Source organism: Hordeum vulgare, chromosome 4H, assembly GCF_904849725.1.
Source record: "Hordeum vulgare subsp. vulgare chromosome 4H, MorexV3_pseudomolecules_assembly, whole genome shotgun sequence".
NCBI lineage: Eukaryota > Viridiplantae > Streptophyta > Magnoliopsida > Poales > Poaceae > Hordeum > Hordeum vulgare.
The window spans coordinates 445,438,242-445,462,672 of NC_058521.1; the positions used below are offsets into that span (position 1 = coordinate 445,438,242).

General features: G+C 44.0%; 2 protein-coding genes across 3 annotated transcripts; both read left to right on the forward strand.

The window, feature by feature from the left end:
• Positions 1-204: 204 nt before the first annotated feature.
• Positions 205-6,535, forward strand: LOC123450601 (pollen-specific leucine-rich repeat extensin-like protein 1). The gene is made up of 4 exons (XM_045127768.1): positions 205-257; positions 2,954-3,020; positions 3,192-3,886; positions 5,945-6,535. Exons 1-4 carry the CDS (start codon positions 205-207, stop codon positions 6,393-6,395), a joined length of 1,266 nt encoding a protein of 421 aa, XP_044983703.1. The 3' UTR covers positions 6,396-6,535.
• An 86-nt stretch (positions 6,536-6,621) lies between these two features.
• LOC123446589 lies at positions 6,622-9,864 on the forward strand. Of its 2 annotated transcripts, XM_045123165.1 has the most exons (5): positions 6,622-7,005; positions 7,501-7,714; positions 7,963-8,326; positions 8,905-9,048; positions 9,475-9,864. In XM_045123165.1, exons 1-3 carry the CDS (start codon positions 6,781-6,783, stop codon positions 7,983-7,985), a joined length of 462 nt encoding a protein of 153 aa, XP_044979100.1. In that variant the 5' UTR covers positions 6,622-6,780; the 3' UTR covers positions 7,986-8,326; positions 8,905-9,048; positions 9,475-9,864. The 2 variants fall into 2 exon arrangements, with proteins under 2 accessions (XP_044979100.1, XP_044979099.1); XM_045123164.1 differs by lacking the exons at positions 8,905-9,048; positions 9,475-9,864 and having other exon boundaries at positions 7,501-8,491.
• The last annotated feature ends 14,567 nt before the right edge of the window (positions 9,865-24,431 follow it).

Here is a 24,431-nt window from a genome sequence, read left to right on the forward strand (position 1 = left end):
CAACCTGTGTCCAAATTTTCTACAACCGACGGATTTCTTTTCTACCACCGGCGGATTTTCTTTGCTACCACCGGTTGATTTTTTTGCTACATCGAGTGTCCAAATTTGCTACATCCAGTGTTCAAATTTGCTACATCTAGTGGCATGAGGCGTGAGCGGCAACGAGCATCGGGGGGTTGCAGGCATGGAGCTCGTCGGCGATCGATGGCGAGGGCCACGGCCGACAACGAGGGGCGGCGGCCAGGGGAAAACCTGCGGTGAGAGGAGATGAGGAGGTGAGGCGAGGCGAGGGGGGCGGCGTGTGCGGGGGTGGCGCCCTCCTTCCTCTCCCTTCCTTCCATGCGGGAGGTTGAAGATGGGATGCGGGAGAGGAGGGGGAGATCCGACGGTTATGTGCATTCAAAGCAGATGGATCCGCGCTGACCGGCTGAAACATTTGGGCCAACGCACCGGCCCAGAGCGTTGCCCTATTCTTCCATGAAAAACCTATAAAAAAACCCCACCCCCACCCACTCACACTTACGAGTGGGGGCCATGCCTGCCACGGTGTCCCTGTCGGATTGTAATCCCGTACCCCCTCTAGTATACACCGTCTTCATGTATTCCTATTTTTTCCCACTAGTAAAAATGTCCGTGCGTTGCAACGGGAGAAATGGAAAGAGATGTCCTTAATAACTTAAGACTCCTTCCTAGTTCGGCTCACATTTCCACAATCTAAGACATGCTCTGACTCATATTTCGTCGACCTACGGGGAAATACGGTTGATCGGGTTCAGAATGCATGGTTCGCACATGTGGTTCACTACGAATAAGTAGACTACATGGTTCAGACTCCCGATGTTATTATAATTCAGGAATGACCTGGTGTCGAGGAACTATGTCGTGCGACATAGGCCAAGTTCCAAAACAATGAACTAATTGAAAGAATTCATATTATTTATAGGACAGAGAGTGAAACATAACCTGCACATGCATAGATACTCTGTAAAATAAATTTGATAGATAAGCAGCTATGACAAAAAAGGAAACTACAACAACACTCCAGAAATAAACATTCTACATCTCATAGGAGAAATCAAGCTAGTGAGTATAGCTTCTAGTCAAGATGTGCAGACTTCAGTTTTAGGAACTTATTGAACTACAACTACAAAAATATCCGATCATTTGAAAATTTCAACTATAAGTCTACAACCTATAAATATACAACAAGTATAACTGGAAGTTCCAGTTTTTCGAGAAAAATGTGCAGGATGAACTATTTTCTACATAAGCATCTAGAGGACATTCTTTGAACATGAATAAATAATTTGCAATTTGAAGAAAATCAGAACCTTCTTTACCATTCACTACTAAATGTAATCATCTTTTAATGCATGTCTTGGTCTTGTAGTAGCCCACATTGTCCTCGAGCTACTGCAGTCGAAAGTAGTTTCACACTGGAGAAATTACTACGAGAAATAAGTTCTTTCCAAACATTGTTATGTCAGGTACCTCGCAAATAAAAAAGTGGGAGATGCATCATATGAGTTCATAGGAGTACTTGCAAATATTGATATTGGCATTATCCGAAACGTGTAGCCAAAGCTAATGAAAAGATTCATATATTTTTTTAATTCGTATTTAGTGAAAACTGACTTGGCACTTGACATACAATATGTGATGCCAGCTCCAGGTAAATATGCATTGCAGTAAATTCAGAGGGGGGAAATAGTGGATGTGCATCCAATTCTTCCACACCATATTATATAAACTACCCAAAGAAAGTATGCATAAGTTTCAACTATAGGGGCAAAATCTATGTTTCCTAAATGCGCCACAAACGGTTACAATCTGTCGCTTGGCGACAAAAATTCGTTCCTGCAACTCTTCAGGAGTATTTATTAGTGATAGGATGAGTCGATGAAAATTAATTTCAAGAATTATTTTTAACAATAAATTGTAAATAGTAAGAATGACTTTGGTGGATGTTGACAGGAGCACGTAATAAAAAATGGTAATGGATTAATTCAAATCCCATGTAACTGTCCACGGCAACGCACCGAATGAATGTATCATTTGAAATTTCATATTTTGGCTAAAGAAGAGGTGAAGCATGCCATACATGTTACTACAAATAAATAGAGGAGCACTTCCAATTGCTAACTGCATAAATGGTCTCCGTTTGCATTAATGTATTCATCTTTTGGGTCATAAGCCCATAAGGTCATCGGTACGTAGTAACACGAGAACAAAATCATACCTTCAGTGTCATGATTTCTTTGCTTGACCCTGTTGTTGTCCCTGGCAAGAAAATGCTACACTTTAACTCACGACAAAGATAAAACTCCAACACATAACTAAATCATAAAACAAAAGAAGTTGAAACCTTTTTATTTTTGAGTTGGGCAGAAACTGAAACTTGACACACTGAAAACAGAGTAAAACACTATGTTTGCATCCGAGAAAAGAGTGACTGCAAATACCGCTAACCGCTGTCAACAGTTAAATTCTAGATTCCCCTCTTCCTAGAATCTATCATGAGCCACAAAGTCAACAACAAAATACTTCAGAATGCTCCGAAGAACACCCTAGCTCACGAGCAAGTAACAGCCGCTGATCAAGCCTAGCTAGCACCTTGACACCCTATCCTACATAATGTATTTTCCAGTGGAGCTATGTTGGCTTGGCCTTGAGCGTCTGCTTTCAGGCAGGCCTCGATAGGAGGGCCACCATGTTAGTGAAGACCACCACTGTCAATGACAACCACTTTGGAATGGGACAAAAGGGGTAAAGTCAATGGTTTTAAGAACCTGAGATTACATCGAAACAGTTTTAGGTTGAAAAGGATTTTGGGAATAGATGAAAGCTGCAATGGTCTTTTTTCCCTTCTCCATATGTGATGCACTTTTTTTCTTGAGAAAATGGCCACTTGTTTTGCTATTATAACTGATGCCATGTGATATTGTCTGGTAAGCTTCAGCCGAATAGATCCAGAAGGGAAGCTGGTCATGGGATTCAGGAAGACAAAGACTCAAGAACAGGTACATGATGGTACTTATGTGTGTTGTGTTGTGTTGTGTCTCCCCTGCAGGAAAGCTCTGTACATCCAGTCTTCTGTTACAGTTCATTCAGCTTGTATATCACCATTTGCTTGAATGGATGGTCAATGCAGATTCGACTATGTTCTTCTGTTTTCTTAATGCCTGATGAAGTATTATCATATACATGCGCCTCGCCCGCCCCCGCCATCGGCCGCGATGCAGTGGCTCGCCCCGCGCGTCTCCTTCGGCCTCGAGGACGCCGGCGGGTGCGGCGGCGGCAGGGACGCTGCGGGGGGCGGGGGAGCCAGCGCCGACTTTGAGTTCCTCCTCGCCGGCTGCTCCGCCGTGTCCACCATGCTCCCCGCCGACGAGCTCTTCTCCGGGGGCAAGCTCGTCCCGCTCCGCCTCTCGTCTTCCTCGGAGGCCGCGGCGGCGGCCACGCGGCCTCCGCTGGCCCCGGCGCCGACAACGCAGCAGCCCGAGACAGCGAGGTCGGAGGAGACGCCGAGGGCGGAGCCGGCCAAGGATGCGGTGGTGGAGGCGGAGCAGGCGGCGGAGGAGCCTAATGCTCCGGCCAGGAGGTGGAGGGACCTGCTGCGGATGCGGAAGCAGCAGGCGTCGGCGTCGGCATCGTCTTCCTCCTCTTCCTCTACGGAGACCAAGCCGCTCCGCCGCCTCCTCCGCCGCGGGCCGAAGCCGACGGAGCAGGAGCCGTCCCTCAGCCTCCCCCTCCTCCGCGACCCCAACGACGCCGACATGCCGCCCGCGTCGGCTCCAACTCCATCACCGACCCCGCCGCCTCTTGTGAGCACGTCGCAGCACCAGCTGCCGCCGAAGATCCGGCTCACGGCAGCGCAGGCGGCGGCGGCGGGCACCGTGAGCCCGCGACGGCGCCACCAGGAGCAGGAGCTGCCCACGACGCGGACTCGCGCGCGACGTCCCTCTCCTCTCCCTCACCGCACACGACTCCCCAGCGCAGACACTCGCGAGGAGAGGCCGGAGAAGGCCGGGGCGAGGTGGATCTGGGTTGGGGTCAACAGATCCGAGCGGCTCCAGCTCGGATCTGGCCAGAGACGGGCGCGAGGTGGCCAACGGCGGAGCTTTGAGCTCGGGCTCCCATGGTGGCAGCCTCGCAGCAGGGAAGAGGGAGACCGAGTGAGGGAGAGAGGAAACGTTTTTTTCCAGATCCACATAGGGACTGCGGGTTGAATACCCAGAAATGGAGGGGGTTTTGTCCAAAACTGCTGACGACGTACGACAGAATCGATCGGCGCTTTATTATTAATCCCATGTAACTGTCCACGGCAACGCACCGAATGAATGTATCATTTGAAACTTCATATTTTGGCTAAAGAAGAGGTGAAGCATGCCATACCTGTTACTACTAATAAATAAAGGAGCACTTCCAATTGCTAACTGCATAAATGGTCTCCGTTTGCATTAATGTATTCATCTTTTCGGTCATAAGCCCATAAGGTCATCGGTACGTAGTAACACGAGAAAAAAATCATACCTTCAGTGTCATGATTTCTTTGCTTGACCCTGTTGTTGTCCCTGGCAAGAAAATGCTACACTTTAACTCACGACAAAGATAAAACTCCAACACATAACTAAATCATAAAACAAAAGAAGCTGAAACCTTTTTATTTTTGAGTTGGGCAGAAACTGAAACTTGACACACTGAAAACAGAGTAAAACACTATGTTTGCATCCTAGAAAAGAGTGACTGCAAATACCGCTAACCGCTGTCAACAGTTAAATTCTAGATTCCCATCTTCCTAGAATCGATCATGAGCCACAAAGTCGACAACAAAAGACTTCAGAATGCTCCGAAGAACACCCTAGCTCACGAGCAAGTAACAGCCACCGATCAAGCCCAGCTAGCACCTTGACACCCTATCCTACATACTGTATTTCCAGTGGAGCTATGTTGGCTTGGCCTTGAGCGTCTGCTTTCAGGCAGGCCTCGAAAGGAGGGCCACCATGTTAGTGAAGACCACCGCTGTCAATGACAACCACTTTGGAATGGGACAAAAGGCATAAAGTCAATGGTTTTAAGAACCTGAGATTACATCGAAACAGTTTTAGGTTGAAAAGGATTTTGGGAATAGATGAAAGCTGCAATGGTCTTTTTTCCCTTCTCCATATGCGATGCACCTTTTTTCTTAAGAAAATGGCCACTTGTTTTGCTATTATAACTGATGCCATGTGATATTGTCCAGTAAGCTTCAGCCGAATAGATCCAGAAGGGAAGCTGGTCATGGGATTCAGGAAGACAAAGACTCAAGAACAGGTACATGATGGTACTTATGTGTGTTGTGTTGTGTCTCCCCTGCAGGAAAGCTCTGTACATCCAGTCTTCTGTTACAGTTCATTCAGCTTGTATATCACCATTTGCTTGAATGGATGGTCAATGCAGATTCGACTATGTTCTTCTGTTTTCTTAATGCCTGATGAAGTATTATCATATACATGCACCTCGCCCGCCCCCGCCGTCGGCCGTGATGCAGTGGCTCGCCCCGCGCGTCTCCTTCAGCCTCGAGGACGCCGGCTTGTGCGGCGGCGGCAGGGACGCTACGGGGGGCGGGGGAGCCAGCGCCGACTTTGAGTTCCTCCTCGCCGGCTGCTCCGCCGTGTCCACCATGCTCCCGGCCGACGAGCTCTTCTCCGGGGGCAAGCTCGTCCCGCTCCACCTCCCGTCTTCCTCGGAGGCCGCGGCGGCGGCCACACGGCCTCCGCTGGCCCCGGCGCCGACAACGCAGCAGCCCGAGACGGCGAGCTCGGAGGAGACGCCGAGGGCGGAGCCGGCCAAGGATGCGGTGGTGGAGGCGGAGCAGGCGGCGAAGGAGCCTAAGGCTCTGGCCAGGAGGTGGAGGGACCTGCTGCGGATGCGGAAGCAGCAGGCGTCGGCGTCGGCGTCGTCTTCCTCCTCTTCCTCCGCCGCCTCCTCCGCCGCGGGCCGAAGCCGCCGGAGCAGGAGCCGTCCCTCAGCCTCCCCCTCCTCCGCGACCCCAACGACGCCGACATGCCGCCCGCGTCGGCTCCAACTCCATCACCGACCCCGCCGCCTCCCGTGAGCACGTCGCAGCACCAGCTGCCGCCGAAGATCCGGCTCACGGCAGCGCAGGCGGCGGCGGCGGGCACCGTGAGCCCGCGACGGCGCCACCAGGAGCAGGAGCTGCCCACGACGCGGACTCGCGCGCGACGTCCCTCTCCTCTCCCTCACTGCACACGACTCCCCAGCGCAGACCCTCGCGAGGCGAGGCCGGAGAAGGTCGGGGCGAGGTGGATCCGGGTTGGGGTCAACAGATCCGAGCGGCTCCAGCTCGGATCTGGCGAGAGACGGGCGCGAGGTGGCCGATGGCGGAGCTTTGAGCTCGGGCTCCCATGGCGGCAGCCTCGCAGCAGGGAAGAGGGAGACCGAGTGAGGGAGAGAGGAAACGTTTTTTTTTCCAGATCCATATAGGGACTGCGGGTTGAATACCCAGAAATGGAGGGTGTTTTGTGCAAAACTGCCGACGACGTACGAGAGAAGCTATCGGCGCTTTATTATTAGGGGAGATGTATTGGGATCGAACGGTCAAAAAGAACAAAAAAGTTGGGACCGATCTGCTAAACCCTAAAGCGCCGCCGAGCAACCGTCGCCGGAGGGGAGTCGGGAGAGCGGCGAAGAGTCTCAACGCCGGCGCGGTCGAATAAAAGGAGAGGGACCGATCGAGAGAACCTTCCGTCTTCCGCCTGCGCCTCCTGCTTGGCCGGGATGGCGACTCGCGTCGTGGCCGTGGGACGGCGATTGCGTCAAGGTTGGAGGTGCCGACGCCGGCTCGTACGCCGCGTCATCAGAAGATTACAGAGGGCGTTGTTCCTGTTCCAGGCGAGCAAGCCGCCGGTCGATTCATGCTGCCCAAGATGTTCGCATGCTATGCGCCCCCAAGACCATCCGGTGAAATTTATGCTGTTTGTCTGCGCCTCTTGTGGCCATCAGGTATGCTCCAATTCTTTCGCTCTATTAATATTGTAGTTTGGGCAGAACTGTTTGTTCTTGCAATATACGAACCAGATGTTATTTTGCTCAATCATGAATTTTCGCCCAAATTTTTATCCGTGGGTGACACGGATTTTAATTGCCAAATACACCTATATCTGAAAAATGACTACACCAAAGTCCTGTGTGAACAATGCCGTAGCACATGGATTTAGGAACTTAAAACAATCCATTAACAGTACTCATGCTGACCGCCGTGTCCTATCGTCATGACCCACACCCCGATGAGCTTCTAACTTTTTTAAGATGCACTATATGTGTTCCGACTGTTGTGTTTCAAAGTACCTGGGCATATCTCTATCGTCTGTTAATTGTTTGAGGACCCCAGCAGATTTTCTTTTCCTTTTCATGTGGTTTCGCACAGTTCTAAATTTCTTGATTCCTCACTTATGTTTCAACTGATAATTGCATTATAATGCCCTTATATTCACGCAGAAGCAATTGGATTTCGAGTTCAGCTGGCGCGAGACCTATGTTAACGGGATAAGAATTTTGCCACAAGTAAAAGACCAAGGGGATGAAACAACATGTGTTTTCTTCGCAATTGCTACAGCTATTGAAGCTATGCTGAACATGGAAATGGCACAGAGGGGAGAGCGCTATTCGGAAAGCATTAGCATTTCTGACATGGTAGAGTATTTTGAGAACTGTAAGTGGGAGTCATCTGTTCCCAAAAAGATGGAATTAGGCCTTGCTAAGATCAAAACTTGCCTAGAAATGCTGCAAACCATCGGGGCCTTAACCCAGAAAGGAAAGAAAAAGCCAGAAGAATTACTTCAGGTAAATGATAAACAACTACTGTACTTGTTTGTACTAGTAACTAGTCTGATAGACTGATACTCGAAGCACTTGTGTGTAATCTTAAGGGGCATTCTGTTGTTTCATTATGTGCTACAGGCATCAGACTATGTGAGGATTAAGGACTCGTGCTGGCATGATGGCTTGTCCTTTGAAGAAGTGTGTACTTTAGTCCTGGAAGGGAAGATGTTGGTTACCATCGTTCCCATCACAGATCACTTCCATGAGCTCAAAGCAGATGAAATATACGATTGCACCCATATTCAGTGGGGTGCGTCCGAGACTTTCCATGCCATGGTTATTGTCGAATTTGGTGTCAAAGACGGAAAGACTTACTTTCGAGTTCAGAATAGTCATGGCAGTTATTGGGCAGATTTTGGTTTTGGCATGATCAGAGACAATAGCATTGCCAAGATATTGCAGCTAATTGTCTGAAAGTTTCTTGCAAGACATCTTATCTGTTGTAAGTAGTATCCTAACTTCCAAAACATGTTGATATTTAACTCAAGTACTTGAAATTTGTAACGAATATCTCTTCCCTGTATATCTCTATGTTCTACTCCGCATGAATGTTTATGACATCATCAAAGTTCATGGCCATTCACATGTATAATTAGAAAGTGCCTTATATACAAAGTTCTATGTACATTATATATTTCCTATATGTTACTAGTCTCAATCAGTAGTCAAGCCAAGTGCAAAAGATAAGCAAGAGAGGCTCGGTCAGATACAAATCTTATACTCCCTCTATCCATATATATAGGGCCTAATGCGTTTTTCGAGGCTAACTTTGACCACATGTTAGAGCAAATAATATATGACATGCAAGTTACACAAAGCATATCGTCAAATTCGTATGTGAAAGGAGCTTCCAATGATATAATTTTTATATTATACATCTCATATAATACTAATCTTATCAATAGTCAAACACATTCTTAGAAAATGCATTAGGCCCTATATATAAGGATGGAGGGAGTAGTTTATTTCTATTTTCGGTATCAAGAATTTAATTCTACTTTTGTGTCTATAATACTTCAGCAGGTCCAGCAGTTGAAATCGAGAACTCTACGCCTTTTATTGACTTGATTGAAGAACTGGAATTGTACAATCAGTTATAGCACAGGGTCAACTAGCCTACGCCCTTCATATATTTTTCCTCTAGAGCTTTTTTCAAGTACACAGGTTGGTTGTACTTTCCTTGTTACCCGATAAGAGACTCGCATCTTTTTGTTAGCTTGCAATGCTTTAGGTCTTTTGACAAGGTTGTAAATAGAGTCTGCTAATGGACACTTGATGCTTGAATTAAAATATTATTCCTTTCAGGTCTGGTGAATATGTTTGCGAACAATGAATTAATCAACTTTCACTTCTACACACAAGAGTTATATTTTTAGAAGTTAACTTGTATGTGCTACATTGTAAATATCTGGTTTTGACTTAAAATAGAGTACTCAGTAAATGATCCATCAGTGAAATATGGTGCATATGCATGTTTCATTGTCTCTTTATTTGTTTTTCAGACAGAGAGCAATTTTATTGCTAAAAGAAAACCATAGTATGTATTAATCTTTGCTGTATGTAACGAATATCTTTTCACTGTGCAACCAGGTTCAAGAAACGGTGGCCATCTCCTATTCCGATGCCGCTATTCGACTACGTTTGGAATGTCACGAAGGCGCCATTGGCTTGGATGATATTAACACAATCAATTGGTCAACTATGGTCGTTGTCAAAAATTGGTGGAACAAGATATGACGCTAATTTCTTGGGAGCTATGGACGGAGCTGAACGTTAGGGTCTTCCAGAAGACCTCCACCCCTTGGGAGATCATGTGGCTAGGATCCTTATGAGACTAGGTTGTGGGTAACGACGGATGCAAGGGATTAGATGTAATTTTATCCGGCGAATAATTGCTCTATTTTGCCACTGTGGGGCTGCTATTTGAAACTTCTGAAACCCTCTCTTCTCAATTAATGAAATGGCCAATCTTTTGTCGTCTTTTGTCTCGTTTCAAAAGAAAAAAAAACCCTAATATTTAACTCAGTTCGTTGGTTCCTGTATGTAATGAATATCTTTTCCCCGTATATCCTGGAACTCCAAAACAGAACACCACATCTGTGCGTAACCATCCACGGCACAGAAGAACGTGTGAAAATAGTGCGAAGCTGAAAACTCAAAAAGGCCATTGCTAGTGACAGATAGTGCGATCATCTGCACCATTTTGCACGGGACTACTTTAGAAAACAAGCGAGATCATCTTTGCTACGGGCGAGGACGAGACCGGCCATTGGACAACACGGACGCTCACTGCCTTGGGAAGGTTGCCGTTAGGAACGAATTGCATTTTGGATCCTTCGATTGAGTAAAGAGAGAAGTCCATGTTACAATGTTAGAGCATTTCTAGCCTAAATCTTATTAAGTAGTAAAATTTTGTTTTACTCCTCTAACCAGAATATTCTATTCGCCGCGCCGTGTGAAGCGGAGTTGGGGCTTCACACAGAGCTGGGAGGGCAGCGATTTTTAAGGGGCTGGCTCATTTAGCGGGTTGCAGCTCCCTGGTTTTTTTCGGTTTTGGAAAACTTCTAGAAGATTTTCTGAATCGGTTTTTTATTTTTATTTTTTATTTTTTTTGTTTTTTTTGTTTCTTTTTCATTTCTGTTTTAAAAAATGTTTTGGATTTTCAAAAAATGTTCAGAATTTTCAAAAAATGTTCTCGATTTTAAGAAAATATTCTGTATTTTCAAAAAAAATGTTCTCGCTTCTCAAATTTTGTTTTGAAGATTTGATTTTTTTATTTCAAAATTTGTTCTTAAGATTATTTTTTTTTGTAATTTAAAGAATTGTTCACGGTACCAAATTTGTTCGGGGTTTTCCAAAACTGTTCTCTGTTTTAAAATTTTGTTCTCCAGATTCAAAAAATATTCGTGCTTTAAAATATTGTTCGTGCTTCCAAATTTGTTCAGAACTTTTTAAAATCGTTCTCGGATACAAAATTTGTTCTTAAGATTCAAAAAATGTCTATGCTTTAAAAATTTGTTCACTCTTTCAAATTTGGTCAGGGTTTTTCCAAATTGTTCTCTGTTTCAAAATTTAGTTCTGAAGATTCAAAAAAATGTTCGTGCTTTAAAAAATTGTTCGCGCCTCCAAATTTATATGGGGTTTTCCAAAATTGTTCTACTTTTCAAAATTTATTCTCAAGATTCAAAAAATCTTTGTGCCTTAATAATCTGTTCAGGGTTTTTCAAAGTTGTTCTCCGTTTCAAAATTCTGTTCTCAAGATTCAAAAAAAGTCCACGCTTTAATTTTTTTCACTCTTTCTAATTTCTTCGGGGTTTTTCAAAGTTGTTCTCCGTTTCAAAATGGAGCGTGCTACGCGTCAGGTGGCTGATCTTTTTAAAATATCCGCCGACTCACGAGCCGTTAGATCTGGCCCATCAAACGTCCAAGCAGCTCCCTTTAGTTTTGCAACTTAGGTCTTGTTGCAGTTTTTGTGCAACTACGATCTTGTTGCAGATTTTCTTATGCAACTGAGGTCCTGTTGCAAATTTCTTTTGCAATTTATGCAACTCACTTCGCATTGCAGATTATTTTTTGCAATTGAGATTATGTTACATAATTTAACTTGCAACTGAGATTATGTTGCAGAAGTGTCGCATCGTCGTACTACGTATTCGAAGGATCCAGATCCTGCAACAGAGCCATTGTTGGGATGAGAGATTGCAACAACAGGCTAGTTGCAAAAACTTATGATGATAGTCATGAGGCACGTGGCGTTCACCCTGGCCGTTTGGGTACCCTAACCCGTTACCCGAACCCAAACCAAATCAAGTTACCCGAATTGTCGGGTAATACAAGTATCGGGTTAGGGTTCAATTCTCATTTCATGGTTTTTGAATTTTCACGTCAGGTTCGGGTTCTTGTCTAGAAAATCTGAAATACTCATACTACCCGAATTATCCATACTAGCCAAATTATTCATGCTATTATTGTACTTACATGTTATCCATACTAACTAAAATAACGATACTATCCAAAATATCCACACTATCTGAATTACTCATACCAAAAGTTGATGTGTGCTCCGAATATTTTGAGTATTTTGGGTACCCGAATACCCCAAACTGAAATTGTGGGTAATTGGTGTTGAGGTATATTTTTGGTATTCAAAAATTTCGGTTTTCATTTTTGAATACACAGTTAGCCATAACCCGAACTACTCGAACCGAAATAACTAAAATATCCGAACGCCCAGGCTGACGTGGCGTATAGAGAAGAGGACGGACACCAGCCTGCGATCCGCCGCGTGATTTATAATGTTTCCCTTCAAAATTTAGTTCTCAAGATTAAAAAAATGTCGGTGCTTCCAAATTTGTTTGGGTTTTTCAAAAAATTTCTCTGTTTCAAAAATTTTGTTCTCAAGATTAAAAAAAAGTTTGTGCTTTAAAAAATTGTTCGCGCCTCAAAATTTGTTCTCAAATTTCAAAAAATGTTTGTGCTTTCAAATTTGTTCGGGGTTTTTCAAAATTGTTCTAAGTTTCAAAATTATGTTCTCAAGATTCAAAAAATGTTCGTGTTTCAAAAAATTGTTCACGCTTCTGAATTTGTTCATGATTTTTCAAAATTGTTCTCGGTTTTAAATTTTGTTCTCAAGATTTTGAAAAATGTTCGTGCTTTAAATTTTTTCCGCGCTTTTCATTTTTTTCCATTTTAAAAAATGTTCATGTTTTCAGTAAATGATGGGAAATTCAACATTTGTTTGTTTTCATAAAAAAGGAAAAAGAAAGAAAAATGATCCAAAAAAGGAAATAAGCAAAAAAGGAAAAAAAGAAACAAAAAAGAGAACTAGGCCGGCCCAGTCGGGCGATCATAATGTGCATCCGAGGGATTGCCTGCCGCAGAATGCGGTAGGTAGGAGCTGCCCCTCTAGTCGGGCCTAACCGATCCCCTAAAGTCTATAGCCGAGTAAAAAATTACTCCTCGGCCGCGTCGAGTAAATTTTGTGGCCTCTTTTCTACATCATCACCGCCACACCTGCTTGCGACTAACCACCGCCTCTGCCTCTACCTCGCTGCCTCCCTTGGCCCTCGCCGTCATTCTGCCCGTGTCTGAGCAGTTTACCGTCCATCAGCGACGCCCGAGTCGAACGAAAACACCACCACTGCAGCGTCCACTGTTTCGTTAGGAACCACCTCGGGTCCTCTTTCTTAGTGGTTGGCCAACATCTCACCGGCATTCCGAACATTTATCGGTCATCCCCATGCCTCAGCGCATTCTCGTTTGAGTTGTACGATGCCGACCATGTGGAACTTCTCCATCACCTTGCAAGTGTTCGACGATATGCCTAGGTGGTTTATTTTGTTATTTTGTCTCGTTTTATTTGGCCGAATTGAATTTAATAGAGTCATTTGTATTCAAGATGAAGAGGATCAGAGAAACGATCTTCGAGGACACATCATCATCGAGGAAGAAGAAGCTGACGAAGACTTTGAAATTGTCCTCACCATGGTGAAGTACATTGCGGCTGTTCGAGTTCCTGCATATGGGTGTTCGGCCGATGCAATTGACGATTATGTACGCATTGGAGAAGATACTATTTTGAAGTCCGTTCAAAGGTCCATGAAAGCGGTTATTGATGTCTTTAGGGTAGAGTACTTGAGGTCACCCAACGAGAAAGATATCCAAATGTTTAGGACTCAGAGTGCAGCAAGAGGTTGGCTAGGGGTGCTTGGTTCAGTTAACTTATGCACGGGACATGAAAGAATTGTGTTGCTAGGTGAAAAGTGTTGGAAATATGCCCTAGAGGCAATAATAAAGTGGTTATTATTATATTTTCAGTTCATGATAATTGTCTATTATTCATCCTATAATTGTATTAACCGGAAACCGTAATACATGTGTGAATATATAGATCACAATGTATCCCTAGTGAGCCTCTAGTTGGCTAGCTCGTTGATCAATAGATGATCATGGTTTCTTGATCATGGACATTGGATGTCATTAATAATGGGATTACGTCATTGGGGAATGATATGATGGACAAGACCCAATCCTAGGCATAGCACTAGATCGTGTTGTTCGTCTACTACAACTTTTCTAATGTCAAGTATCATTTCCTTAGACCATGAGATTGTGCAACTCCCGGATACCGTAGGGGTGCTTTGGGTGTACCAAACGTCACAACCTAACTGGGTGATTATAAAGGTGCACTATGGGTATCTCCGAAAGTGTTTGTTAGTCGTACGAATCGAGACTGGGATTTGTCACTTCGTGTGACGGAGAGGTATCTCTAGGCCCACTCGGTAATTCATCATTGATATGTCTCCAACGTATCTATAATTGTTCATGGTTTCATGCTATTATCCTGTCAAACTTGGGATGTTTTGCATGCCTTTTATTTATTTTCTGGGACTAACTTATTAACCCAGTGCCAAGTGCCAGTTCCTGTTTTTTCCATGTTTTTGACCCCTTTCAGAGGAGATTTTGAAACAGAGTCCAAATGGAAGAAAATCCCCGAAAAGATTTTTCCGGAACGGAAGAAGATCGGAGAGCTTGGGGGCCAAGCCAGAAGAGCCCCAGGGGCCCACAAGCCCCCACCCCGTGGCCAGGTGGGCCACGCCATGCAGGCTTGTGGCCCCCCTGGAGGCCCCTTGACCTAGATCTTGCGCCTATAAATTCCCAAATATTCCCAAAAAAATCAGGGGAGCATCGTAATCACTTTTCCGCCGCCGCAAGCTTCTGTCTCCGCAAGATCCCATTTGGTGCACGTCCTGGTGCCCTGCCGGAGGGGGGATTCGGACACGGAAGGCTTCTCCATCAACACCATGACCTCTCCGATGATGCGTGAGTAGTTCACCATAGACCTACGGGTCCATAGCTAGTAACTAGATGGCTTCTTCTCTCTCTTGGATCTTCAATACAAAGTTCTCCATGATCTTCATGGAGATCTATCCGATGTAATCTTCTTTTGCGGTGTGTTTGTCGAGATTCGATGAACTGTGGATTTATGATCAGATTATATATGAATCTTATTTGAGTTTCTTCTGATCTCTCTTATGCATGATTTCATATCCTTGTAATTCTCTTCGAGTTGTGGGTTTTGTTTGGCCAACTAGATCTATGATTCTTGCAATGGGAGAAGTGCTTGGTTTTGGGTTCATACCGTGCGGTGACCTCACCCAGTGACAGAAGGGGTAGCGAGGCACGTATCGTGTTGTTGCCATCAAGGGTAAAAAGATGGGGTTTTCATCATTGGTTTGAGATTATCCCTCTACATCATGTCATCTTGCTTAAAGCGTTACTCTGTTCGTCATGAACTCAATACACTAGATGCATGCTGGATAGCGGTCGATGTGTGGAGTAATAGTAGTAGAAGCAGAAAGTATCGGTCTACTTGTCTCGGACGTGATGCCTATATGCTAGATCATTGCCTTAGATATCGTCATGACTTAGCGCGGTTCTATCAATTGCTCGACAGTAATTTGTTCACCCACTATGATATTTGCTATTTTGAGAGAAGCCTCTAGTGAACACTATGGCCCCGAGGGTCTACTCCACACCATATTTTCAGCCTTACACTTTTCACTTTGTTGCACTTTCCGCCTTCAGATCTCACTTTTGCAAACAATCTTGAAGGGATTGACAACCCCTTTGAAGCGTTGGGTGCAAGCTTGTTTGTGTTTGTGCAGGTACTTTGGACTTGACGAGGCCCTCCTTTTGGTTCGATACCTTGGTTCTCAAACTGAGGGAAATACTTACTGCTCCTGTGCTGCATCACCCTTTCCTCTTCAAGGGAAAACTGACGCAAACCAGAGAAGTAACAAGAAGAATTCCTACGCGTCAGGGAAGGACTTTTGTTGCCGCAGCAGAAGAATTTCTGGCGCCGTTGTCGGGGAGGAAGATCAAGTCAAGAACTCATCCAAGTAAGTGTCACAAACTCATCTCTTGCATTTACTTTGTTTGCCAGTTGCCTCTCGATTTCCTCTCCCCCACTTCACCAATTTGCCTTTTTCGTTCGTCCTTTTTTCTCGCCCGCTTTTTGTTTGCTTGTGTGCTTGCTTGCTTGCTGAAGTCACCATGAACGAAAACACCAAGCTTTGTGACTTCTCGAATACTAATAATAATGATTTTATTAGTACTCCGGTTGCTCCCGCCACTAGTGCGGAGTCATACGAAATCAATGCCGCTTTGCTGAATCTTGTTATGAAAGAGCAATTCTCTGGCCTTCCTAGTGAAGATGCTGCATCCCATCTCAATACCTTCATTGAGGTTTGCGATATGCAAAATAAAAAAGATGTGGATAATGACGTGATTAAATTGAAGCCTTTTCCTTTCTCGTTGCGAGATTGCGCAAAAACTTGGTTTTCTTCTTTGCCCAAAAATAGTATCGATTCTTGGGATAAGTGCAAAGATGCTTATATATCCAAGTATTTTCCGCCGGCTAAGATCATCTCTCTCCGTAATGATATCATGAATTTCAAGCAACTTGATCATGAGCATGTTGCACAAGCTTGGGAGAGAATGAAATTAATGATTAGAAATTGTCCCGTTCATGGCTTCAGCCTTTGGATGATTATTCAAATCTTTTACGCTGGCTTGAATTTCGCTTCTACAAATATCTTGGACTCCGCCTCAGGTGGAACGTTCATGGAAATCACGTTAGGAGAAGCCACAAAGCTCTTAGACAACATCATGACGAACTACTCTCAGTGGCACACTAAAAGGTCACCCACTAGTAAGAAGGTACACGCTAAAGAAGAAATTAACTCGTTGAGTGCTAAGATGGATGAGTTAATGAATTTGGTTGCTAGTAGAAGTTCTCCTTTGAATCCTAATGATTTGCCTTTGTCTTCTTTGATTGAGAGTAGCAACGCTAGCTTGGACGTAAATTTTGTTGGTAGGAATAATTTTGGCAACAACAACGCTTTTAGAGGAAACTATGTTCCTAGGCCTTTTCCTAGTAACTCCTCTAATAACTTTGGCAACTCCTACAACAATACCCATGGGAATTACAATGGATTACCCTCTGATCTAGAGAGTAATATCAAAGAGTTCATCAACTCTCAAAAGATTTTCAATGCGTCCATAGAGGAAAAACTACTCAAAATTGACGATTTGGCTAAGAGCGTTGATAGGATTTCTTGTGATGTTGATGCTTTGAAAGTTATATGTGCTCCTCCCAAAATCAACATGGATGAAACTTTGAAAGCTATGCGTGTTTCCATGATTGAGAGCCAAGAAAGAACCGCCCAAATTCGTGCTAGACATGAATGGCTTAAAAAGGCGTGTTCTCGTGATGAGTATCACGAAGATCTTAAAGTGCTTGGTGTGACTACCATTGAATCTTTGTTTTCTTGTGTCAAACCTAATAATTATGGGGCTGGATATGAATCCACTTTGGTTGAAAAGTGCCCCAATGATTCGGAGTCCATCTATCTTGATGCTAAAAGCGTTAAAAGTGGAGTAGAAGACGTTAAAACTTTGAGTAGTAATGAAATTACTACCGTGGATTTCAAGGAATTCAATTATGATAGTTGGTCCTTGATTGAATGCATTTCTTTGATGCAATCCATGTTAAACTCTCCGCACGCTTATAGCCAAAACAAAGCCTTTACCGATCGTATCGTTGAAGCTATGATAAAAGCTCTTGAAGAGAAACTTGAATTGGAAGTCTCTATCCCTAGAAAGCTTCATGATGAGTGGGAACCTACCATCAAAATAAAAATAAAAAACTATGAGTGCAATGCTTTGTGTGATTTGGGTGCTAGTGTTTCTATGATTCCAAAGTCTTGATGTGATATTCTGGGTTTTAATGAGATTGAAGAGTGTTCTCTTAATTTGCATCTTGCTGATTCTACTATCAGGAAACCCATGGGAAGGATCAATGATGTTCTTATTATTGCAAATAGGAACTATGTACCCGTGGATTTCATTGTGCTTGACATTGATTGCAATCCTACATGCCCTATTATTCTTAGTAGACCTTTCCTAAGGACTATTGGTGCTATCATCGATATGAAGGAAGGGAATATTAGATTTCAATTTCTTTAAGGAAGGGCATGGAACACTTTCCTAGAAATAAAATAAGATTGCCTTATGAATCCATGATGAGGGCTACTTATGGTTTGAGCACCAAAGACGACGATACGTGATTCTATCGCTACTATGCCTAGCTAAGGGCGTTAAACAATAGCGCTTGTTGGGAGGCAACCCAATGAATTTATATTTTTTCTTTCTGTTTTGTTGCGTCCACACTTTTCACAATTCTGTTGTGATTGTGTTTTTTGTGTTTCTTTTTGTGTTTGAGCCAAGCAAAACCTTTATACGTGGTCTTGGTAATGGTTGTTTGATCTTGCTGGAAAAAGACAGAAACTGTTTACTCACGAGATGATTTTTCATGTTTATTCAGAAAGAGCTTTTGAGTTGATTCTTTTTGCTGCTGATTGATATGCTTTTTCCCCAGACCTTCGTAATCTTTCAGATTGTTTGAGGTACCAGAAGTATACGAAGTATACAGATTGCTACAGACTGGTCTGTTTTTGACAGATTCTGTTTTTGTTGAGTTGGTTGCTTGTTTTGATGAAACTATGATTAGTATCGAGGGGTACTAGCCATGGAAAAGTGAGAATACAGTAGCCCATCATCAATATGTATGGAATTCAAGTTTTCTACAGTAACAAAAGAAGTGGTAGTTTGTTTTCTTGTATTAATGTTATCACAAGTTTCTGTTTAAGTTTTGTGTTGTGAAGTTTTCAAGTTTTGGGTGACGTTCTCATGGACAAAGAGATAAGGAGTGGAAAGAGGTCAAGCTTGGGGATGCCCAAGGCCCCCAAGCCAAATTCAAGGACACCAAAAAGCCTAATCTTGGGGATGCCCCGGGAAGGCATCCCCTCTTTCGTCTTCAATCCATCGGTAACATTACTTGGAGCTATATTTTTGTTAACCACATGATATGTGTTTTGCTTGGAGCGTCTTGTATTATAGGAGTCTTTTCTTTTCGTTGTGTCACAATCATCCTTGATGCACACCTTTTTGAGAGAGAGACATGCACTCATCGTGAGTTTGCTAGAATGCTTATTGTGCTTCACTTATATCTTTTGAGCTAGATACTTTTTGTCTAGTGCTACACTTATATCTTTTGAGCTAGATACTTTTGCTCTAGTGCTTCACTTATATCTTTTGAGCTAGATACTTTTGCTCTTGTGCTTCACTTATATCCTTAGAGCATGACGGTGCGTGATTTGGTAGTTGGCTTATGCTATGAAAAAATTCCCATGTGCTAGGTACCCAAAGAGGATGCAAAAACGTCCATCTTCATGTGCATTGAGTAGAAAGAGAAGTTTCGATTCCTCTCAATTAGTTTTGAGACACGGATTCGGTAATACTGAGAGTTATGTTAGTAGGGTGTTGTGAATCTAGAAATACTTGTGTTGAAGTTAGTGATTCCCATAACATGCACGTATGGTGAACCGCTATGTTAGGAAGTCGAAGCATAATTGATCTATTGATTGCCATCCTTTGTGTTGAGGTCGGTCTCGCGCGATGGTTTACACCTACCAACCCTTCCCCTCAGAGTATGCGTTTAGCACCTTGTTTCGATTACTAATAAAAACTTTTGCAACAAGTATGTGAGTTCTTTATGACTAATGTTGAGTCCATGGTATAGATGCGCTTTCACCTTCCACCATTGCTAGCCTCTCTAGTGTCGCGCAATTCTTGCCGGTGCACAAACCCACCAAATTCCTTCCTCAAAACAGCCACCATACCTACCTACTATGGCATTTCATAGCCAGTCCGAGATATATTGCCATGCAACCACCACCGTTCCGTCTAATGACTTGTGCCGTCACTTTCATATTGCCGTTGCGTGATCATACTAGATCGTTGCACATCCCGGTACACTGCCAGAGGCATTTCCTATGGAGTCATCATCATTGTGATTTTTGAGCTTTGAGTAACTAAAAGTGTGATGATCATCATTATTAGAGCATTGTCCCATGTGAGGAAATAAAAAAAAGAGGCCAAAGAGCCCAAAAACAAAAAAAGGAGAAAAGAAAAAAAGAGGACTAAGAGCCCAAAAAAAGGAAATGAGAGCAAAAGAGAGAAGGGAGAATGCTACTATCTTTTTCCACACTTGTGCTTCATAATAGCACCATGTTCTTCATGATTGAGAGCTTCTTGCTTTGTCACTACCATATGCTAGTGGGACTCTTCATTTTATAACTTGGCTTGTATATTCCAATGATGGGCTTCCTAAAAATTTCCCTAGGTCTTCGTGAGCAAGCAAGTTGGATGCACACCCACTAGTTTTCCCTTGAGATTTCACATACTTATAGCTCTAGTGCATCTCTTGTATGTCAATCCCTACTCATTCACATTGATATATATTAATGGGCATCACCATAGCCTATTGATACGCCGAGTCAATGTGACCATCTCCTCCTTTTTTGTCTCACAACCACCACCACACTCTATTCCACCTATAGTGCTATATCCATGGCTCGCGCTCATGTATTGCGTGATAGTTATAAAAAGTTTGAGAAAGTAAGAGTGCGAAACAATTACTTGGCCAATTCCGGGGTTCTGCATGATTTACATTAGTTGTGTGAGGATGATGGAGCATAGCCAGACTATATGATTTTGTAGGGATAATTTTCTTTGGCCTTGTTATTTTGAAAGTTCATGATTACTTTGCTAGTTTGCTTGAAGTATTATTGTTTTCAAGTCAATAGCAAACTATTGTTTCGAATCATACGGATCTGAATATTCATGCCACGTGAAAGAAGTTGCAAAGGACAACTATGCTAGGTAGCATTCCACATCAAAAATTCATTCTTTATCACTTCCCTACTCGAGGACGAGCAGGAGTTAAGCTTGGGGATGCTTGATATGTCTCCAACGTATCTATAATTTTTTATGGTTTCATGCTATTATCTTGTCAAACTTGGGATGTTTTGCATGCCTTTTATTTATTTTTTGGGACTAACTTATTAACTCAGTGCCAAGTGCCAGTTCCTGTTTTTTCCATGTTTTTGACCTCTTTCAGAGGAGATCTTGAAACGGAGTCCAAACAGAAGAAAATCCCCGAAAAGATTTTTTCTGGAACGGAAGAAGATCGGAGAGCTTGGGGGCCAAGCCAGAAGAGCCCCAGGGCCCCCAAAAGCCCCCACCCCGCGGCCAGGGGGAGCGACATGCAGGCTTGTGGGCCCCCTGGAGGTCCCCTGACCTAGATCTTGCGCCTATAAATTCCCAAATATTCCCCAAAAAATCAGGGGAACATCGTAATCACTTTTCCGCTGCCGCAAGCTTCTGTCTCCGTAAGATCCCATCTGGGGCACGTCCTGGTACCGTGTCGGAGGGGGATTCGGACACGGAAGGCTTCTCCATCAACACCATGACCTCTCCGATGATGCGTGAGTAGTTCACCATAGACCTACGGGTCCATAGCTAGTAACTAGATGGATTCTTCTCTCTCTTGGATCTTCAATACAAAGTTCTCCATGATCTTCATGGATATCTATCCGATGTAATCTTCTTTTGCGGTGTGTTTGTCGAGATCCGATGAATTGTGGATTTATGATCAGATTATCTATGAATCTTATTTGAGTTTCTTCTGATCTCTCTTATGCATGATTTTCATATCCTTGTAATTCTCTTCGAGTTGTCGGTTTTGTTTGGACAACTAGATCTATGATTCTTGAAATGGGAGAAGTGCTTTGTTTTGGGTTCATACTGTGCGGTGACCTCACCGAGTGACAGAAGGGGTAGCGAGGCACGTATCGTGTTGTTGCCATCAAGGGTAAAAAGATGGGGTTTTCATCATTGGTTTGAGATTATCCCTCTACATCATGTCATCTTGCTTAAAGCGTTACTCTGTTCGTCATGAACTCAATACACTAGATGCATGCTGGATAGCGGTTGATGTGTGGAGTAATAGTAGTAGATGCAGAAAGTATCGGTCTACTTGTCTCGGACGTGATGCCTATATGATAGATCATTGCCTTAGATATCGTCGTGACTTTGCGCGGTTCTATCAATTGCTCGACAATAATTTGTTCACCCACCGTGATATTTGCTATTTTGAGAGAAGCCTCTAGTGAACACTATGGCCCCCAGGGTCTACTCCACACCATATTTTCAGCCTTACACTTTTCACTTTGTTGCACTTTCCGCCTTCAGATATCACTTTTGCAAACAATCTTGAAGGGATTGACAACCCCTTTGAAGCGTTGGGTGCAAGCCTGTTTGTGTTTGTGCTGGTACTTTGGACTTGACGAGGCCCTCCTTTGGGTTCGATACCTTGGTTCTCAAACTGAGGGAAATACTTACTGCTCCTGTGCTGCATCACCCTTTCCTCTTCAAGGGAAAAACCGACGCAAACCAGAGAAGTAACAAGAAGAATTCCTACGCGCCAGGGAAGGACTTTTGTTGCTGCAACAATCATCATATTGAGCTCAGTGTGACTAACGAGTTAGCCACGGTATGATGTGTTACAGAATGAGTAAAGAGACTTGTCGGTAACAAGATTGAACAAGGTATGGGGATACCAACGATCGAATCTCGGGCAAGTATCATACTGGTAGACAAAGGGAATTGCACACGGGATTGATTGAATCCTTGAAATCGTGGTTCATCCGATGAGATCATCGTGGAACATGTGGGAACCAACATGGATATCTAGATCCCGCTGTTGGTTATTGACCAGAGAGATGTCTCGGTCATGTCTGCATGTCTCTCGAACCCGTAGGGTCTACACATTTAAGGTTCGATGACGCTAGGGTTATAGGGAAATAGTGTACGTGGTTACCGAAGGTTGTTTGGAGTCCCGAATGAGATCCCAGATGTCACCAGGAGCTCCGGAATTGTCCAGAGGTAAAGATTCATATATAGGAAGTGAGGATTTGGACGCCGGAAGTGTTTCTCGCGTCACCGGCAATGTACCGGGACCACCGGAAGGGTTCCGGGGGTCCACCGGGAGGGGCCACCAGCCCCAAAAGGTTACATGGGCCAAAAGGTGGAAGGAAACCAGCCCAAAGTGGGCTGGTGCGCCTTCCTCTTTCAGCTCAAGGCGCACAAGGGTGGGGAGGGGCAAACCCTAGGCGTGGGAGGGCACCCTTGGGCCCAAAGGCCCACCCTAGGGCGCCTCCACCCTTGGCCGCCGCCCCTTTGCCCTAGATGGGGCTGCCGCACCCCTTAGGGTGGGAAACCCTAAGGGTGGGCACCTCCTCCCTCTCCTCCTATATATAGTGGAGGGTTTTGGCCTTTTGGAGATACACACAATTCATCTCTCCAATATCTGGATCAAGGTGTTGGAGATGTCACCGGGCTGCACGTGTGTTGAACGCGGAGGCACCAACGTTCGGTGCTTAGATTATAATCAACCGCGATCTGAATCACTGTGAGTACGACTTCATCAACTGCATTCTATTAACGCTTCCACTTAGCGATCTTGAAAGGTATGAAGATGCTCTACTACTTCACTCGTTGCTGGTTTCTCCATAGATAGATCCTTGTATGGCGTAGGAATTTTTTTGAAATTACTACGATCCCCTAGAGTCGCATCCGAGCCAGGTTCTATGCGTAGATTCTATGCACGAGTAGAACACAAAAGTTGTGGGCGCTGATTTTTCAATTTGCTTGTCGTTACTAGTCTTATCTTGATTCGGCGACATCTGGGATGAAGCGGCCCGGACCGACTTTACAAGTACTCTTACGTGAGACTAGTTCCACCGACCGACATGCACTTGTTGCATAAGGTGGCTAGCAGGTGTCTGTCTCTCACACTTTAGTCGGATCAGATTCAATGAAGAGGGTCCTTATGAAGGGTAAATAGCATTGGCATATCAACGTTGTGTCTATCACGTAGGTAACAAACGTTCTTGCTAGAAACCCTAACCAACCACTTAAAACTTGCAACAACAATTAGAGGATGTCTAACTTGTTTTTGCAGGGTATGCTATGTGATGTGATATGGCCAAAAGGATGTGATGTTACATATGTTACGTATGAGATTGGTCATGCTCTTGTAATAGGATTCACGACTTGCATGTCGATGAGTATGACAACCGGCAGGAGCCATACGAGTTGTCTTAATTTATTGTATGAGATGCAACGACATGTGATTACTTTACTCTATTGCTAAACGTTAGCTATAGTAGTAGAAGTAATAGATTGGCATGATGACTTCGCGACGGCGCAATGATGGAGATCATGGTGTCATGCCGGTGACGATGATGATCATGGTGCCCCGAAGATGGTGATCAAAGGAGCAAGATGATATTGGCCATATCATGTCACTATATGATTGCATGTGATGTTTATCATGTTTGACATATTATTTCTTAGAACTACGGTAGCAAAGATAAGATGATCCCTCATTAAAACTTCGAGATATGTATTCCCCTAAGTGTGCACCATTGTGAAGGTTCGTTGTTTTGAAGCAGTACATGTTGATCGGTTGTGATAGATTATAACGTTCGCATACAATGTGTGTAAGCCAGTTTACATACGTGGAACACTTAGGTTGACTCGACGAGCCTAGCATGTACAGACATGGCCTCGAATACGGT

Excerpts from the sequence above, each read along its gene's own strand:
- LOC123450601 (XM_045127768.1), top strand. The coding sequence starts at position 205 with ATGGCGAGGGCCACGGCCGACAACGAGGGGCGGCGGCCAGGGGAAAAC. Across the intron at positions 258-2,953 it reads CGGCCAGGGGAAAACCTGCG|CTTCAGCCGAATAGATCCAG; the intron begins GTGAGAGGAGAT and ends TTGTCTGGTAAG. Across the intron at positions 3,887-5,944 it reads ACGGCAGCGCAGGCGGCGGC|TCCTCCTCTTCCTCCGCCGC; the intron begins GGCGGGCACCGT and ends TCGGCGTCGTCT.
- LOC123446589 (XM_045123164.1), top strand. The coding sequence starts at position 6,781 with ATGGCGACTCGCGTCGTGGCCGTGGGACGGCGATTGCGTCAAGGTTGG. Across the intron at positions 7,006-7,500 it reads GCGCCTCTTGTGGCCATCAG|AAGCAATTGGATTTCGAGTT; the intron begins GTATGCTCCAAT and ends ATATTCACGCAG.